Source organism: Primulina eburnea, chromosome 11, assembly GCF_022965805.1.
Source record: "Primulina eburnea isolate SZY01 chromosome 11, ASM2296580v1, whole genome shotgun sequence".
In the NCBI taxonomy this organism is placed as follows: domain Eukaryota; kingdom Viridiplantae; phylum Streptophyta; class Magnoliopsida; order Lamiales; family Gesneriaceae; genus Primulina; species Primulina eburnea.
This window is the reverse complement of record NC_133111.1, coordinates 38,107,316-38,125,676: the sequence shown is the minus strand read 5'-3', so window position 1 is coordinate 38,125,676 and position 18,361 is coordinate 38,107,316. Positions and strand designations below refer to the sequence as shown.

Sequence of the window (18,361 nt, the reverse complement as noted above, 5' to 3'; positions counted from 1 at the left end):
AGATTTAAAAAAATTCTCATTTTTTATCTTGTCAATTTTTCTTGCTCGACAAGTTCAATCTTTTTTAACATTTATTTTAATTTTTACTCTTCTTTTGCCTATGTAAGAACTACTTATTGTCACTTGCAATTCTTTTTAATCTTACTGAAGAATCAACATGCAATATCAAACAAATAAGTCATCTCACGAAATTTATTGTGAAATCCAAACTTCTCTTATGGGATAAAGCTCCAACAATTTATATGTTTTGTTTTGAATCACTTGACATAAGCATGCGCAACTTAATGAGACTTGCAAATCTTTTATCTCCTTTTTGGAGTCAAAACAATTGTATTCGGAATATTGTTCATGCCACTATTAATTCGTCGTATCTGTGGAGACACTGCATAGTTTTGAAATTGACTGAGAATATACGACTTAAGAATTGTGCTTCAGATGGAAAAAGTGATAAATTAAAAGATTTTCGGATCGAATTGCAGATACAAGAGACGGAAAAATTAAAGAACCAAACGATGGCTATGCGAGCATTGATATACTAAATGAAATGTTGTTAAAAGATTGCGAAGATCTTATTTCAACAATTGTAGATAGTACATATATGTTGTTTGGTAGTATGGTAAATGATACAACATACTTCCAACCGAGAGCTATATTAGCACCGACTCTCAATATTGTTCAGTCCATAAATGAATACATGACATCGTTAAACATTTCAGTGGGAAGATTGTATTTAAGTCCAGATTCAGTGTGTCATTCAGATAAAAATGTTGAACTATTGCACGAAATACGTACACCTGAATTCTTAAATGGAATTAAATGTTCTGGAGCTTTGAATCACGGGCTAAATTTGAAGGTTGGAACTCCGATTATGTTGTTATCGAACATAGATCATTCATTTGGATTATGCAATGGAATTAGATTGGTTATAATGAGTCTTGAAAACCACGTTTTGGAAGGACAAATTCTCATCGGGAGTAATGCGAGTCATATAATGCATATTCCAAAAATATCATTAACCCTTTCTGGTCAAAAACTTATTTTCAAGTTGTAATGAAGACAATTTCAACTTATTGTTTCGTATGCAATGCCAATTAACAAAAGCCAAGGATAATCATTATCTCGTGTAGGCCTTTTTTCTCATGAAATCTGGTTTCAGTCATGGACAACTATGCGTCGTTAAATGTAATAATAATTTTTCGAATGTTAACAAAAGTCAATTTTTCGAATTAACAAAAGTCAAGGATAATCCTAAGGGCTTCAAAATTTTAACTTGTGAAGTGATTTCACGGGAGTATTAATATAATTGTTATGCTATGATGAAAGATGTTGGTTGTCATTGTCGATCCATATAGCTCGTTTGATCAGATGATAAAAAATTACTCTTGATTTCTGGTTAATACAGAATGATCCAAGCAAGACTCTCTGATCCATAAAAGACGGAGCTGAATCATGCATGGATGAACAAATGTTAGAAGGCACCGAAAGTTTTTCTGTCGTAGCCGCTCAGGTACTTAGTCAGTACATGAGCAAACTTAATCGTGCAAAAATAAAGTAGTGCTAATTGTGTAAGCAATGATTGAGTATATAAAGTTGTAGAGACTACCTGGTATTATAGGGCTAAGGTGAAGCACTTTGTATGCCAAGGACTCTAGGAAGGCAAGTCTCCTATATGGAGAGAACTTTAGTAAGGAAAATTCCCAGAAATTCCAAATTCGTCATGATCAGATCTTACATTTGGCAAATTATGAATTTGAAAAGTATATCCCTTTTCTCTCAGGATTCTCCCCTTATTGCAAAAAATTTATACAAGAGTTTTATTTGAAAAAACTTTATTTACAGCCATTGTCGGTAAGTTCGATACTGGGTGTGGGGGCAGTGCCCACACCCAGGATCAATGGCTGAGATTCAATCTCATGGGGAAATTTTTTTTTAAAAAAAATAAATATTGGGCCAGAAAAAATTCTGACCCTTGGATGTACCTCTGCAGGCACTGCCTGCAGGGGTAGGAAGGAATAAACCGCCATTGTCGATGTAGCTTCAGTTCGGCTGCTCGGACAATGTCTGGTTGAGTGACTCTTCTCTGTGATGAGGTAACTCGAATTCCATTTAAGGTGTTGGCATTTAGTACTCTGGGCATGTTGGATTAGCCTTAGGCCCGGCCATAATCTTAGTGAAAGGGGGTTCGGGCATCTGATGACTGAGGTTGGGCATACTATAACTCGGGTCGAGTCGGATTAATGGGGTATCATAATCTTTTTCACAAGGATGATTATTTATATTTGTGATAGTTAGTAACTTAACTTAGTTATACATAACAAATTGCATATTTTATAAGGATATATCCAGCATTTGTAATTGAAGAGTAAATATATATTTTTCGTATGGGAAACTAAGTATTATAAAATGAATCATTGCTGTGTAATAAATCACGATTAACGGATTATATTATACTCCATATATTTTGATCGGTTGAATTCGAAACAGAGGATAACTTGGTTAAACAAAGTTTGCTCAATACAATTTATCTGTTTAGTTCAAGGTTTATTTAATGCGCACCAAAAATAACGGTGTCATTAAAAAAAAAAAAGCTTTATATCTCAATTACGCTTGCTTAATCTATGACTATTGATATTATTCTTATTTTCGAAATAATATTTATCAGTATATATCTTATACCTTTTTCCAAAATTATTATGCTAACACTCAAATTCAAAAGAAATTTGAGTAACTTAATTATAGTATAAATAATTATCGCTTATAATACTTTTAAACTTAACAAATGATATAAATTTCATTTAAATTCAAAATAACTTTGAATAACTTATTATTTAATTTTTGTCAATTATACTTTTAAACTTGATAAAATATGTATAATTTAATTTAATTAGTTTGCTTGATAATCAGCTTCTTTAAACACGTAAAAGTTGAAATAAAATATTCGATTTCAACCCGAATTATTCAAATTAAAATCTAATTAGTTGACATTCAATGTTTCCGAACAAAATAAAGTCATATTTCCAAATGAGTGAGTCTTATGTGAGACCGTCTCACGGATCATAATCTGTGAGACGGGTCAACCCTATCCATATTCACAATAAAAAGTAATACTCTTAGCATAAAAAGTAATATTTTTTCATGGGTGACCCAAATAAGATATCCGTCTCACAAATACAATCCATGAGATCGTCTCACACGAGTTTTTGTCTTTCCAAATTATATTCACCAAACAGAAATAAATCCTATTCTTTTTATGGGAACTGTTCTAAATTATGAGTAAATCTCTCCATTAATCCCTCTACTATCTTGCTGGTTCTGCCAGCGATTCCAAAACCGCCCTTTTTTCTCTATCTTGAACAATATTCAACCCTCTTGCCGATATAAATACCTCAAACCATCCGCCATTATCAGTTCCTGTATCGCCCGCTTCCCAATTTCTTGCTCCCAAACCACGAAAAATTCAGGAAACCGTCATAAGTAATGGCAGGAGTTGTTAGCGCACCTCTGAAAACCCACAAAATCTTCTTTTTGACACAGATTACCCTCAGAATTCTGTCTTTTGCAGCGTCCTTGGCCGCTGCATGGATGATGCTCACAAACAAGCAAAATGCTTTGGTTTACGGTATCTGGGTCAGTGCCAGTTACAGCTACTCTTCCGCTTTCAAGTAAGATCTTGTTTAAGGGAATCTTTTTTGTTTGCCCCCGAAATTTTACGTTTTTGGGATTTTCGATTTACAGAATATTTTTAATGGTATTTTGGTTGATTATTTTCAGGTTCTTTGCGTACGCGAATATCATAGCGTGCGCCTTCTCCGTTGTCTCTCTCTTTCTTGCTTTCTTCTTCGGCTACACAGAGATAAATCCGACGAATTACTTTGCCATGTTTGTTCACGATCTGGTGAGTAAACAACTAGTTATCTTGCGAAAATAACCCACAAAGATCCCACTAGCTAGCACTAACCGGTTAAATTTGGTGTAAATTTTTTGACAGATTATCACTGTTTTATTGATGGCCGGGTGCGCGGCGGCCACGGCGATCGGTTTCGTTGGGAAATACGGAGTCAGTGAAGCGGGCTGGCTACCATTGTGCGACCACTTTCCTCCGTTTTGCAACAGAGGCGCGGCGGCGACCACGCTTTCTTATTTCAGCGTCGTCTTCTACATGGTTCTTACTATAATTTCTGCCAAAAAATCGCGCCAGATACAAGTTTGATCGGACAAGGAGATGAAACACACACAGAATCTGGGTTTTTTCCTCCTCTTTCATGGAACTTGAAGTGGCGGAGGCGTGGTATGTCTGGTTGTGTTTGTTGTGCACACAAGATCGTGTAATAGAGTTGAGGGTTTTTCTTTTACAACTTATAGGATGCAAACATTTAAAGGTTTAATTTTAAACTTAAAAATATTAGTCATAAGTACTTAATTTATATTATTTCAATAGATATATAATATTTGGAAGGGATTAATTATCTTACAAAAAATTTCGTGAGGTCGTTTCACGTATCAATTGTGTGAAACAGATATCTAATCTAACTTAATTCATGAAAAAATATAACTTTTTGTGCCAAAAGTATTATTTTCATGATAATTATGGATCAAATCAACAAGTCTTATTACTAAAAATATGTGAGATCATCTCACAAGATATCTACTTTATTTATTTAATAATAATTACTATGTAATCCATTTAAATAATAATTAAACAAAACGAATTTATAATAGCTTTTCAATGACCTTGATTTTAGAGTGAGTCTCGTGTGAAATCGTCTCACGGATCATAATTTGTGAGAACCTACCCATATTCACAATAAAAAAGTATTACTCTTAGCATAAAAAGTAATAATTTTTCATGGGTGACCCAAATAAGAGATCTGTCTCACAATTACGACCCGTGAGACCGTCTACACAAGTTTTTTCCTTGATTTTACATTTTTCTTACTATTTGATATATAACATTATAAAATTGATCATTTTAACGTAAGAATTTTTGGAATTAAATTTTCAATGTATGAAGTTTATTTCTTTGATTCTTATCTTTATTTAATATAGAAAAGAAATAAATAGAGTAGGTTTGAGATTATTTCACATCATCTGAATATAATACAATAAAATATATAAAAAATTCCCTAAAAATACTTCTCTACAGCGTTATTATTATTTTTTAAATGGAACAAAATACAATACAATAAAATTAACCGCAATATTAATTTCAAAAGTGCAATTTTTAAAGGCAACGACGTTACAAATCGGTAATTAAATATCACAGACATTGTAAATACCTTTATTCTCGTAGAATTTTATGAAATTTCCATTATATTCAAATTTGATTGTGTGGATTTTTTTTTATACAAATGTTTAAAAAGTATATCTAAATCTATGAAATTTCCATTAAATGAATATGATTTTTTTACTTAATACGTAAGGGTGGGCACTGACCCGGTTTATTTGGGTTTCGAGTTTATATTTTTATACCCAAACTGGAACCTGAAATAATAAAGCACCCAGTTATTTCGTGTTCGGGTTGGGTACTATCCATTTTTAAATAAAGATGTATCATATTAAATTTATAATTTCTACTTAATTAAAATATATACTAACTAAAAATAAAAATAAAAAAAATATTAGGATATTATCATCATCAACTAACATATAACTAAAAATACACATTTTTATTTTATTAAATTCATAAAATTATCTATACATTAAAATCAAAAATAAAATTTTAAAATAAACCGAGTGCCCGAACTACGCAGTACCCAATCCAACATATCGGGTTTGGGTTCTAACCGACACAAAAAATTACCTAGACTACTTTTTTTTCCTGCCTGATTGATTCAGGTTGGGTCGGATTAGGACCCAAATTACCCTAACTGAAACCACCCCAACTTATACTAGTAGTTTTTTGTGTTTCTTGACAATTGTTTATTACTTAAACATTTAAACTTGCATATGTTAAATTAATTTGTAACACACTTAAATAGTTTTCTTAGGTTATATGTTTTGCTCTTAAAGTCAATTTTATCTAATATCTCGATTATGGATGACAATGAGTTGACTCGAGGCCCGATCTGTTAAAAATTTGAAGGAGTCAAATTTAAACATGTAAACATGACTACAAAATTTAATTAATAGAAAATCAATGATCTATACATTCTAATAGAAAATCATATTTTAAACATGTAAACATGACTACAAAATTTAATTAATGCAATTAAAATAATTTAATTAGGTATTTTTTTCCTAGATTTGCTTACATTTGGATTACGTTATCGCATTTGAACCTTACAATAACTTATAAGTAATTCGAAAATTACCATAAATGAAAAAGAATAACAAACCATGACGGAACATATCGTATACAAAATATTATCATATAACACTGATATTTCATCTTATTTCTCATGACTTACTAACAAATCTCTAATTAATATTCATCTAAAGAACAATACCATATAATGATTTTATATCAAGAGTCTTGGGGACCATATAATGGTTTTATACTCATTTTATAAGAGTCATATCATAACATATTTCTTAATTCTTTTTCCTTATCAATCTTGAATCATACCAGTCACGGGAAAAAATATCAGACAAGACATAGAAGAAGATACATGCTTGATCAAATTAACATATATATATATTTTTAATTTGAAACGTAAGTCCATTTTCATATTTTTCTTATAATAGATTGCTAATTGAAACTCGAACTTGAAAAAAACTTTGCAACGCTTCGCCTACTCTATGTCGCTACTTTGCTCGAAAATACGTATATGTTGTGCTTGAAAACTTCGAAAGTTGTGGTGTGATTTTGGTTTGGAGCCTTATTTATAGATGTTGTGTCTCTCTTAATTTTGATACAAAATCGCGTTATTCTTGACATTAGATCATTCCACAATTATCGAAAATCCCTTATGTAATGTCATTTCATAATCAATAAAATTATCTTTCATAATTTCATCCCAAATTTTACCTTAATTCAAAAACTTGAGTATCGAATCGAAAATATCGAAATTTAATAAATCTGATTTTCAAATTTTGACGGTGTGAGACGATCTCACGAATCTTTATCTGTGAGACGAGTCAACTCTATCGATATTCAAAATAAAAGTAATATTCTTAATATAAAAATTAATATTTTTTCATAGATGACCCAAATAAGATATCTGTCTAACAAAATACGACTCGTGAGACCGTCTTACACAAATTTTTGGTTTTTTACGGTCGACAATGTATAAAAGTATATATTTTATGCAATGGGTATTTTTTTTAAATCCATTTTGATTAAAAATATTAAACAAGATGGAATTTTCATATCCAACAAATCCATTTAATTAGGTATCCTACAGTCCAGCGCAGATTGTGTACAAGTGGAACATAGACGTGACTGGTAAATCTTGAGACCCATTCCCCTCTCGGACCACTCTCTCTCTCATCATCGTTTCTCTCTCCCTGCGGATCTCAGCGGAGGAGGCTTCCATCCCCGATCGCCGCCGTCGATTCGAAGATGATCACCATCCCGTACGTCACCGCTTTGACCACCTATTTTAGCTACGGCCTCCTCTTCGCTTTCGGACAGTTCCGCGATTTTTTTCGGAAGATTGTCGATCGATTGTCTCACAGCAGCCTTCAGGTAACCTGCTTTCTTACGAACGTGTATGCTAGTCGTTGAGTTGTATTATGAAATCATTTTTTTCGTTGTTATGGAAGGGTTATGCTCCAATATGTTTGGGGCTTGAGGATTTCTACATTCGGCGGCTGTATTTACGGATTCAGGTTTGTTTTTCGAAATTTTAGCTTCTTTATCTGAAGTTTGTTTTCCTTTATAGTTGGAATATTTAGCTCTATTTCGGTTAGGTTTGTTCTGATCTGTGTTTAAATCGTGTTTTTTTTATTGGCGGGGTTCCTGAATTGCCAGTGATACTTTCTCTCGTGTGTTTCATCTCTATTTTAGCAGTAGCAAATTAAGGACTGGTTATTCTCTCCTTTATCTTAAAATTGTTTTATGGCGCTCCAAGCCTCCAATTCGTGTTGATGAAAGAGCCTGCTGTAAAAATGAAAGCGGTAGAACGGAAACGTATTTTAATCCTTACCCCTCTAGTACTTAGATTGTTTTCTTTGGGAAAATAGCAAAGAGCTATAGCAAGGGCTAGCAAAAGTTATAAAAATTTGCAGAGTCAGACTGATGATCAAGAACATAGTTCCATCTTTCTCAACTCAAGTATGACCAAACAACAAGATTAATCATTTTGGGAGTTGTGAAATTCCTCTTCTTTTCCAATAAAAAATATGAGGCTCACATGATAATTGATGCAGGATTGCTTTAACAGACCAATATCAAGTCCTCCTGATGCTTGGTTTGATGTGGTGGAGCGTGTCTCCAAGGACAATAACAAAACTCTGCAGTAAGTGTCTGCGTCATTAAAATCATTAAAATCAGACGTGGTATTTTGTGAATTTATATTTTCCTGATATTTTGATGACATGATTAGTCGGCGTTAATTCTGGGGAAAGTAAATAATAGGTCCTTTGAATCCCAACACTTTAGCTTCGGGTTTTGAATGACCGTGCATGCTGTTTGCATCAGACTAAAGCATATGCCATTTCTATTTCAGAAACAACGTTTCTCAACTTTAGAGCCTCTGTAATTGGAAATATCACCCTCACTTAATGGTATTCAATGTAGGCGAACTACAAGAGTTACTAGGTGCCTCAACTTGGGTTCGTATAACTATCTGGGGTTTGCTGCAGCAGATGAATACTGCACACCTCGGGTAATTGAGTCCTTGAATTTTTTTTTCCCGAGCACCTGTAGTACCCGGGCTGATGGAGGTAAATGTGTTTGTTGGTGATACCTATCCCCTTTTCTTGGACATGTCCTGCTGCAAAGTTTGACTCTAGATTTGAGAAACTTTGTAACCAGGTACAACCAAATTGCATATTGAATTGGAGGATTGTGTAGCAAATTTCGTAGGAAAGCCAGCTGCCATAGTTTTTGGCATGGGTTATGTGACAAATTCTGCCATTCTTCCTGTTTTAATTGGGAAGGTATCGGCAGTTGACGTGACTGATATTGACTTTGTTCCTTTTCAATCGTGTGTTGTTCTGAGTATCAGTTGTTTGCAGGGAGGTTTGATCATCAGTGATTCATTGAACCATAACTCTATAGTTAACGGCGCTCGGGGATCTGGGGCAACTGTTCGAGTCTTTCAGCATAACAGTTAGCTAAAATTTTCTTCTCTTGTGGAGCTAAATATCATGATAAATGATGAAACAGTTATCTTAAACAGTTTAATGTTATTTTTTTCTGTAGCTCCATCTCATTTGGAGAAGGTTTTGAGGGAACAAATTGCAGAGGGACAGCCCAGAACACACAGACCTTGGAAAAAGATAATTGTTGTGGTGGAGGGAATCTACAGCATGGAAGGGGAACTGTGCAAGCTCCCCGAAATTGTTTCCACATGTAAGAAGTACAAGGTAGATTCCATGCTATATATTATCTCCCATATTCTTTCTTATCTTATTCTTCTTTTATATTTTGTAACTTGCATGGAAGTGATAAATAAATTTTGCATACGCTAGTCCTGATGATTGATAGTTGTTTGGCAGGCATATGGTTTTGAATTAGCCTATTTATGAAAAATCTGACCTTGTATAACTTGTCAGGTTTGTTCCTATTTTCTTTCCAAAAAAGAAGAATAGAAAAGAAAGAAAGGGACTTTGAAGATATGAGTTATGATGCGAAGTGCCAACTTATGCAACTAAGTTTTATGTTTTTCAGTATTTCCTGTCTTGTGCCGACTAATTTTTCCTTTCACGACAGGCATATGTTTATCTGGATGAGGCTCACAGCATTGGTGCTGTTGGGAAAACTGGGAGGGGTGTCTGTGAACTATTGGGAGTTGATACGGCCGATGTGGACATTATGATGGGAACTTTCACAAAATCATTTGGGTCATGTGGTGGTTATATAGCGGGATCTAAGGTTTGTATCACGAGTACTGTTTTGGTATGTGGTTGTAAATATGCCTTTATCAACAGGCAAAAGGAATATCACACTGATAAATTGTGTGAATTAATATTAGGAAAACTTTTATTCATTTTATTTTACTTGGAAGTTTCTATTTTTATGCATGATTTATATTTAATTTGCACAAATGACCTTTTTTACTTACATGACTTTGGAAGGAGTGTGTATGGAGGAAAAAAATTGGGTTATGGACGCTAGTAAGGCAACAGAAAATGTGGCACAGAATTTTAGTCTGACTGTATTCTGCAAATAGGATTAATTTAAAGACAAACAACTTTCACCTAAATTATGTGCGAACACCCTGCTCATATTGATCCATTGTTGCTAGCAATTACTCATATTTTCTACTTTTTAAAAGAACAATGCGTACAAGCAAAAAGTCAAAACTAGATCTCATTTTCAATTGATCTATTAATTGCCTTGTAGGGTTCACTCTAGAGAAATAAATTCATGTATCACTATAATGTGCTTTTGCCTACATAGATCTTTTAGAAGCTTGATAAGATTTTGTCAGAGTGAATTACTAATCCTTTCTTATATGTTTGGAATAATATCATAGAGAACTATGATATTGCTTCACTTTTTCACTATGGTTCACTATAACATATGATCACACTTCTTCAGGAACTTATTGATTACTTGAAATACACGTGCCCTGCTCATCTTTATGCAACATCAATATCACCACCAGCTGCACAGCAAATTATTTCTTCCATTAAAGTTATTCTTGGAGAAGATGGTTCTAGCAGAGGTGAAATTTGGTTTACTGGCTAGGTTGTAAAACCATGCCGTGTCATGTCATTGGCATCTATCATGTTCTTTCAAGTGTTTTTCTTAGACCTGGTGCATTTTGTTTTTGCAGGGGCTCGGAAACTGGCAAATATCCGTGAGAACAGCAACTTTTTCAGGTCAGAATTGCAGAAAATGGGTTTTGAAGTTCTCGGGGATAATGATTCCCCCGTGATGCCCATAATGCTTTATAACCCGGCAAAAATTCCTGCTTTTTCACGAGAGTGCCTCAAACGGAATGTAAGCTTTCTAAGCTCTCCTCTCCCTCCCACGTGTTGTTTATTTTCAGTTGAATAACAGTCCATCATCCAGCGTAATTTTGTTTTTTTTTTTTGTTGTTTCACACTATTTCACTCAAGTTTGCTTGAATTTGTGATTATGCTATGCAGGTGGCTGTGGTCACAGTTGCTTTTCCTGCGACTCCTTTATTGTTGGCCCGTGCACGCATTTGCATTTCTGCTGCTCATTCAAAGGAAGACCTTGTTAACGCTTTAGAGGTCAGGGTCTTATCAAATTATTGTCAACAATGCAACAGCCCAAATGCCAGATTGTTGGCCGGACTATCTGCAGAGGACTAAAAACGAGAATAGCGTTGACGAAAGACCAATACATATATAATTCTTTTTTTTTTCCATGAAGAAGCACCGTTAAAACTAACTTCTCTTTGAATTTGTATCAGGTTATCAGCAGTGTTGGTGACCTTGTAGGCATAAAATACTTTCCTGCTGAGCCCACGAAACCTCCGTTGGAGGGTGACAGAATTAAGCTGGAGTGAAGATTTTCGACTTCTTGGAGATCGTCTCATCTCCATAAGGAGATTCAGCGTTGTCTTCTGAAATTTTGTTTGTTTTCTGTACAGTGAGTAGTAGTATACTGCATTTCTTGTGTAACTGCAACACGTTATTTTTATCTGTTATTTATATCTGAATCCATAAATACGTGTATTTTTTTAATACATTACCCTGCTTTCCCACAAAGTTTAATCTAACTTCTTTTTTCACAACGGAGACGTTGCATGCCTGGAATTTGATTCACTCACTCCCATAACTGTTGGCTATGCAAAATACTATTTAAAAAGATATCTTATTTCAAATACTAGTTATAAAATAATTTTGGAATTCTTCATTTTTAAAAATTTTTTTCATTATCATTAATACTGCACCAAGTCATTGATTACAAATTTTTGAAGGAACAAAAGTATCGCTTCAGAATAATTAAAATCTTAGAGTCTTTGAAGATTAACGGGCGAGTACATGAGCCACACGGTTCGCACTATGTAGGCAATGGCATATGATAGCAGATGAAAATTGAGAGCAGCAACTTCACACCACCGCCGCTATTGGTTCCTCCATCGAGAAAGGTTTGTGGTTCTTCATGGCCCTAATGTTTAGTAGACGGGACAGGACGGGGCCGTTAGTAGGGAGGTTGAGAATTTTCCAACCCACCCAACCTATTCTGGGCCGCGGGTAGACCGACACATATATATATTTTTAAAAACTAAAAAACAAAAGGAAAAAACATGAATTGATATTTCAAGACAATATTTAATAACATTAAATAAGAAATTAAGAGTTTATAAATTATAATTTGAAAAAATCTAAACAAATATATGATGATCACAATTAAATATTCATCAATCATTAAATTTTATTATTTTTTATTCAATCTCTTCCCTGTTCATCTCTACCAATTATTTCAAGAACATTTGATCCTTCACGTGTAAGAGAAATAGTTCTGATTTGTGTGTGTTGTAAATTTGTATCGTATTGAAACGTATATTCAAAGAGAAGTTAATAAATTAACTAAATAAATAATCATATTTCATCAACACATCTCATCTATTTTATATAACAGAATGGACTGACTTAACAGACCTAACACACTTTGATGTTTATTACACTACAACCATCACCTAAGTCATTGATAAACTTGACAACAAATCCATCGTACCACAATAAATCGGAAATTCACGTCTTTGAGACAAATAATTCCTCCATATCTTCAAACATATTTATAAATAAAAATCCATATTTATAATTTATAACAAGTCTTATATCTAGGCTCCCAAAAATGCTTGTATTTTAGAGGGATGTAACAACTGGACTTCTCCTGACAACAAAATCAAGTTTCCTATTTATCAAAATAATCTTTGTTCTTATAGAAAATAAATTTTAAAATAATTTGAACTTCAAATAAAAAGGGAATTACATAAAATATTTGATTTAAACTCAAAACTTTATTTCAAGTACCCAATAAGAACAAGTTAAAACTCAAAATTTGAAAAATGGTCTCTGACCCAAACTAAAAGAATCTTAAAGTTCATGTCAAACAAATGTTCTAAATTCATTAAATTTATTAGTTTATTATAATAAAAGTAGGTCTTTTGTGAGACGTTTTCACAAATTTTTATATGTGATACTAGTCAACCTTACCGATATTCACAAAAAAAAACATAAAAATTAATATTTTTCATGGATGACTCAAACAAAAGATCTGTATCACAAAATACGATCCGTAAGATCGTATCACACAATTTTTGGCCTTATAATAATCAATCAAATTCAATTTTTTAAGGTTTATATATATTTATATAAACCCATTGAATATTTAATTCTGAAATTGGATAATTCAATAGCAGCAGTAAGCGCGATCGGATATGCGTTTATTGAATATAAACCCTAAATAATTTTTAATTTTCTAAAATCATAAACCCCAAATTGGGATTGGATGCCACTTTAATGGCCATTTCAGCTGGCTTAGGATTTTCTCGTCTCCCGTATTATCCTCTCCGCTTGCCTCTCCGCCAATGTTTTCTCCAGGTATGCTACCATCTCCTTCATCTTGCGAAAATGTGGCGCCAATTTTCTAAGTGTTTTTTTTTTTTTTGAAATTTCAGTTTTAAGATTTTGTAAATTATTTTTTGCGGTTGATTTTACTTTCTTTAAGGTAAGGGTGGGATATACGGCGACAATTGAAGCATTCGATGAAACAGAGAGTGAAAAAGGTGGTGAGAAATCAACCTTAATGTTCCTGATATCATTTGATTCGTAATTGTTTATTAAGTTTGATATTTGTTTTATCATCAGTTATATGATTCAGTATGGCCATTGTTGCTGTTCCTAAATTTTTTTATTTTTTTTCTGCTTTTGAACTTTTTAGTGATTGATAGCCAGAGTGGTGGTCATGTGCATCAGGAGGCGATACAGTGGAAAAAGTTTAAGTCCAAAGACCTTGGAATTAGTACTTCAAAAATTTCAAGGCCTACGAGAGTTGTTCTAAATGGTCTCAGAAGAAAAGGTCCTTGACGTACCTTCCAATAATTCTAAATGACAATTCATTTTTAGTTGATTTATTTTATATTTTTTGTTGGTGTATAACTCATGGAGTAACTGAAATAGTGTCCCATGGTGATGCAGTTATGATAAATGGAAACCAGCGAAGTTTCTCTTTTTATTTATTTATTGGCATTAATATTTACTAGACTAGACGAGCCTACCTCTTGCATATCAAGGGTACGAATCCCGTCATCACCCATTTCTAGGAATATATTCTTGAGCCATGCAGACACCAGTTGATATTTATGAAGCACCAAACTTGTTGGTCAGACATTAGTAAAACTTTTATTTTGTATTTTCTTCTCTGCTGTTTTTTTCTGTGGTTTTCTTCCAGTTTCTGTTGGTTTATTAATGTAAAGTACGGAATATCTGTTGTCCTATATATGGAGTTCAACTTGCTGGCACTTCCGTGTATGTTACTTGTTCATGTTAAGTTGAATTTATTATTTTCCCTCTCTGTTTTCTAGGGTTTGAAGTTTACCTTGTGGGGGGCTGTGTGAGGGACCTTATATTGCAACGGATACCGAAGGATTTTGATATAATAACCTCTGCAGAACTAAAAGAGGTCTGCCTTATATTGTATTATTTTAGTTCGATGTGATCATTCTTTTATGCTATGGAGTTTTCTGACACAGGTTGGTGTCCGGAAAATGTTATAAGATTGTTTTTTAATAATGTATGACAGAACCTGTTTTACAAATTGTCGTGGTATTAAAATTTTGTCACTCACTGAGGCACCACCATGTCAAAAGGAGATTCCTAGAAAACAGTGCTTGTCTGCTTGGGCAAAAAATGGTACAAGAGTTGCATTTCTGCACTTTCTGTAATTAACTATCTAAGGAAGATGCATTCTTAATTTGCAGGTAATGAGAACATTTTCTCGATGTGAGATGATTGGAAAACGTTTTCCAATTTGTCATGTGCACGTTGACGATACTGTTGTGGAGGTTTGTCTACTTCGTTGAAGTTTTTAAATATATAGATTTGTAGCTGTATTACTTGTCTTGCACTCATCATGTTTGGACCTGCCACATTTATATTCACTAATTCTAGTGCTTGAATCAGCTGTATTATTTGTTTCAATTTTTCTCCATGATTTCCAATGCCATGACAAAGATATTCAACTTTTTCTAGCCTCCACTTAGTTTAGCATTGCTGAGATGATTGAGTTGGACTGCTGGATTATCTGACTTTCAAGTGCAACCCTCAATACAGAGGGATTAATATAGCTACTTACCGATACCACAAGTGGTATAATATAATTCCTTCTTTCATTTCATCTTTTTGGGTTATGAATCAGGTTTCAAGCTTTAGCACCCGTGCAACAAGGTTTGGGAGAGACTTGAGCTTTGATCTTGAGAAACCTGTTGGTTGTGATGAGAAAGATTATAATCGCTGGAGAAACTGCCTTCAGCGAGATTTTACAATAAATGGGTTGCTAAATCAGCTTTATTAGTTTCATAGCTTCTTCAATATGACTTCTGCTTTTATGTTGTTGAAATCTCTTCTATTTTGTTTATTCATTTATTCACTTGTTATATGTCGGAGGGTATGGAAAGGAATTGCATAGGAATTTTTGGCTTGAATTACTTAAATCCTTGTATTTCAAAGTTGCTGAATCTCGTTTCTTCTTGATCCAGACTGATGTTTGACCCTTATGAAAGGTTGGTGTACGACTACACGGGCGGAGTAAATGATATTAGGAAAGCTAAAGTGTGCATGTATCTCTAAGCTATTGTAAACTTTTAAGTTACTCGAATCTGTTACTTTGTACTACTTATTTACATGCATACCTTTATTGAAGGTACAAACTATTAAACCTGCCATTCTGTCCTTGACTGAGGATTGTGGTAAGTACTGACTACGAAGTCTAAAATAAAGTACTTATGGTATTTGTCCAAATACTTTCGTGTTTTTATGTTACAAGTTTTAAATTGTCAAAACAATGTTTATTAAAAGTAATTTTTGTTAGTTTTAAGTTAACTATTCTCTTCCTTTTTATTGGCATTAAAAGGTCTGTGTCATCTCTGCAGCTCGTATTCTTCGTGCTGTTCGAATTGCTGCAAGATTGGGTTTTCGACTTTCAAGAGAGACGGCTCTCGCTGTAAAAAAATTATCTTCTTCAATTCTACGGCTGGATAGGGTATTGACTACTGAGAAGGCTTTTCTCCTTCTTTTATATTCCCTTTTTAACTGCTCTGTGTTGTATGGTGATACTTGAGATTTCTTTGGTTAATCATGCACACAGGGAAGGCTTCTGATGGAAGTCAATTACATGATGGCATATGGCTCTGCAGAAGCCTCGTTGAGACTATTGTGGAAAGTTGGTCTTTTAGAAATAATATTACCTATTCAGGTATTATGTATACATCAAAAGTGCTGGGTCTTGGAAAGCTATTGTTGGAGTAGCTTCATATTGATTTTTTCCCATATTCAGTCTGCAAATTTCTGTCATCCAAATCATGAGTATGGAGCCTTATTTTGCAGGCATCATATTTTGTAAACCATGGTTTCCGGAGACGTGACAAGCGGTATAACATGCTTTTGGTAATTGTTTCAATGCCTTCATTATCTAAAAATGACGAGTCACTTATATTCTGATGTTTTCTATGGTTTCATTCCAACATGAGGTGGTGAGAATGTTCGTATAGGTTGGTTGTGTTCTTATAGAATCATATGTGCCTATATGCGTGTATATTGTTTGTACAATGAGTTTGAAAATGCAACTCACAAATTTTTTACTTTGCAGTCTTTATTCTCCAACCTTGATAAACTTCTGGCACCTGACAGGCCATGTCATAATAGCTTATGGTAAGAATATAGAAGATTTCTAGTTCTGTACTTAATAAGAAAATTTGAGTTGCTTCAACTTGTTTAAATAATGAGTTCGTCAGGTTTGCTCTCTTGGCATTTCATAAAGCTTTGTCGGATCAGCCTAGAGATCCTCTGGTGATAGCTGCATTTAGCCTTGCTGTCCACAATGGTGGAGATTTATTGGAAGCTGTAAGTATAGCAAGACGTATCTCTAAACAACATGATATTAGCTTTCGTGAACTACTGGAACCTAGATACCTCGAGTCGGAGGAACTACTAGATGACGTTTTGGGCTTCGTGGGTTCTGTAAGATGTGCTCTGACCAATATGACCGATGAGTACTTTGTTTCCCAGGCTATGGCTAAATATCCCAAATCTCCGTTTTCGGATCTTGTAAGCATTTTTATATGCCTTTGGCCCCTCCTAAGCTCATTGCATTTTTGTTTGTTTGTTTGTTTGAACAGCAGCGGAAGTCTCTAATTCTTCTTTTCACGATTTTTTTATGGTTCATGGTATTCTGTTCAATATTGAATTATGGAAGTGATGTGTTGCATATGGAAAAAAACTAATTCCAATTTTCGCAATCAAGATAATTATAGCAAAATGCTAAATTATGGTCTGTTTCCAACTTCTCATTTAAACCCATTCACATATGATGTGACTTGGAAACTATGTCCTGGAAAACCAACCACATGACGCTGGACTATTTAGTTGATCACGTAGGTCTGTTCACCTTTCATTTATCCAACGCTTGTTTTCTTTGACTCGTTTTTTCACTTTTGAGCATTCTGGAAATTGATGAAATTCCTCTTACCATTTCTTTTATCAACAGGTATTCTTCCCGCTGGCATTGTATCTAAGGGTGTGCAAGATTTTTGAATGCGTCAAAGGTGGGAGGGAAAAAGGATTTGCGTCAAAACGTGGTCGTAAGATCGATTATGAAGAACTAGCATTAGGAAGTTTGACGGAAGTGCGGCATGTGTTTGCGAGAGTGATCTTTGATACTTTATACCCCCATCGAGCATAGACTTTTTGTCTAGACTTGAAAAAAGTAATTTGAGCTTGACAAGACCTCACATGCGCGTTCGTCCATGAATGGACCTGCAAAGCCTTTCTCGAAACATTCTTGAGAAGAAAACTAAGCCAAACTCTGTGCAAACCCGCTCCAAGTGGATTATTAGCAGCCACATAGCATCCTGGAGTGGAAGCAGTTTGGGGTACCACACGGCTGAACAAAAGTACCGATTCAGTTTTTGGCGGAACATGGCCTTCTCCTAGACAGTATAAGTATGCTATGCAAAGCCCTTTAAATATGTTATATATGCAGAGGAACTCATTCTATTGACAATATTTAAATTATTTTGTTTCTTTTTGTATTTTTCTAGTAAAAAACTCCCAG

At 34.1% G+C, this 18,361-nt stretch overlaps 3 protein-coding genes across 4 annotated transcripts; all 3 read left to right on the top strand.

Moving 5' to 3' along the window:
- The first annotated feature begins 3,365 nt into the window (after window positions 1-3,365).
- On the top strand, window positions 3,366-4,381 carry LOC140805196 (CASP-like protein 1F1). Its single transcript, XM_073161425.1, has 3 exons — window positions 3,366-3,662; window positions 3,772-3,895; window positions 3,989-4,381. Exons 1-3 carry the CDS (start codon window positions 3,478-3,480, stop codon window positions 4,208-4,210), a joined length of 531 nt encoding a protein of 176 aa, XP_073017526.1. The 5' UTR covers window positions 3,366-3,477; the 3' UTR covers window positions 4,211-4,381.
- A 2,976-nt stretch (window positions 4,382-7,357) lies between these two features.
- Window positions 7,358-11,749, top strand: LOC140805805 (long chain base biosynthesis protein 2d-like). The gene is made up of 12 exons (XM_073162111.1): window positions 7,358-7,627; window positions 7,705-7,770; window positions 8,311-8,399; window positions 8,681-8,826; window positions 8,918-9,042; window positions 9,121-9,214; window positions 9,308-9,471; window positions 9,818-9,979; window positions 10,649-10,775; window positions 10,887-11,053; window positions 11,203-11,310; window positions 11,493-11,749. The coding sequence occupies exons 1-12, from the start codon at window positions 7,502-7,504 to the stop codon at window positions 11,586-11,588; spliced, it is 1,470 nt and encodes a 489-aa protein (XP_073018212.1). The 5' UTR covers window positions 7,358-7,501; the 3' UTR covers window positions 11,589-11,749.
- Window positions 11,750-13,432: 1,683 nt separating this feature from the next.
- LOC140805803 (uncharacterized) lies at window positions 13,433-17,993 on the top strand. Of its 2 annotated transcripts, none has more exons than XM_073162109.1 (14): window positions 13,433-13,632; window positions 13,760-13,817; window positions 13,973-14,110; window positions 14,616-14,713; window positions 15,012-15,095; window positions 15,449-15,582; window positions 15,789-15,861; window positions 15,953-15,998; window positions 16,182-16,291; window positions 16,397-16,504; window positions 16,636-16,695; window positions 16,898-16,959; window positions 17,043-17,355; window positions 17,795-17,993. In XM_073162109.1, exons 1-14 carry the CDS (start codon window positions 13,552-13,554, stop codon window positions 17,987-17,989), a joined length of 1,560 nt encoding a protein of 519 aa, XP_073018210.1. In that variant the 5' UTR covers window positions 13,433-13,551; the 3' UTR covers window positions 17,990-17,993. The 2 variants fall into 2 exon arrangements, with proteins under 2 accessions (XP_073018210.1, XP_073018209.1); XM_073162108.1 differs by having other exon boundaries at window positions 13,760-13,820.
- Window positions 17,994-18,361: the final 368 nt, after the last annotated feature.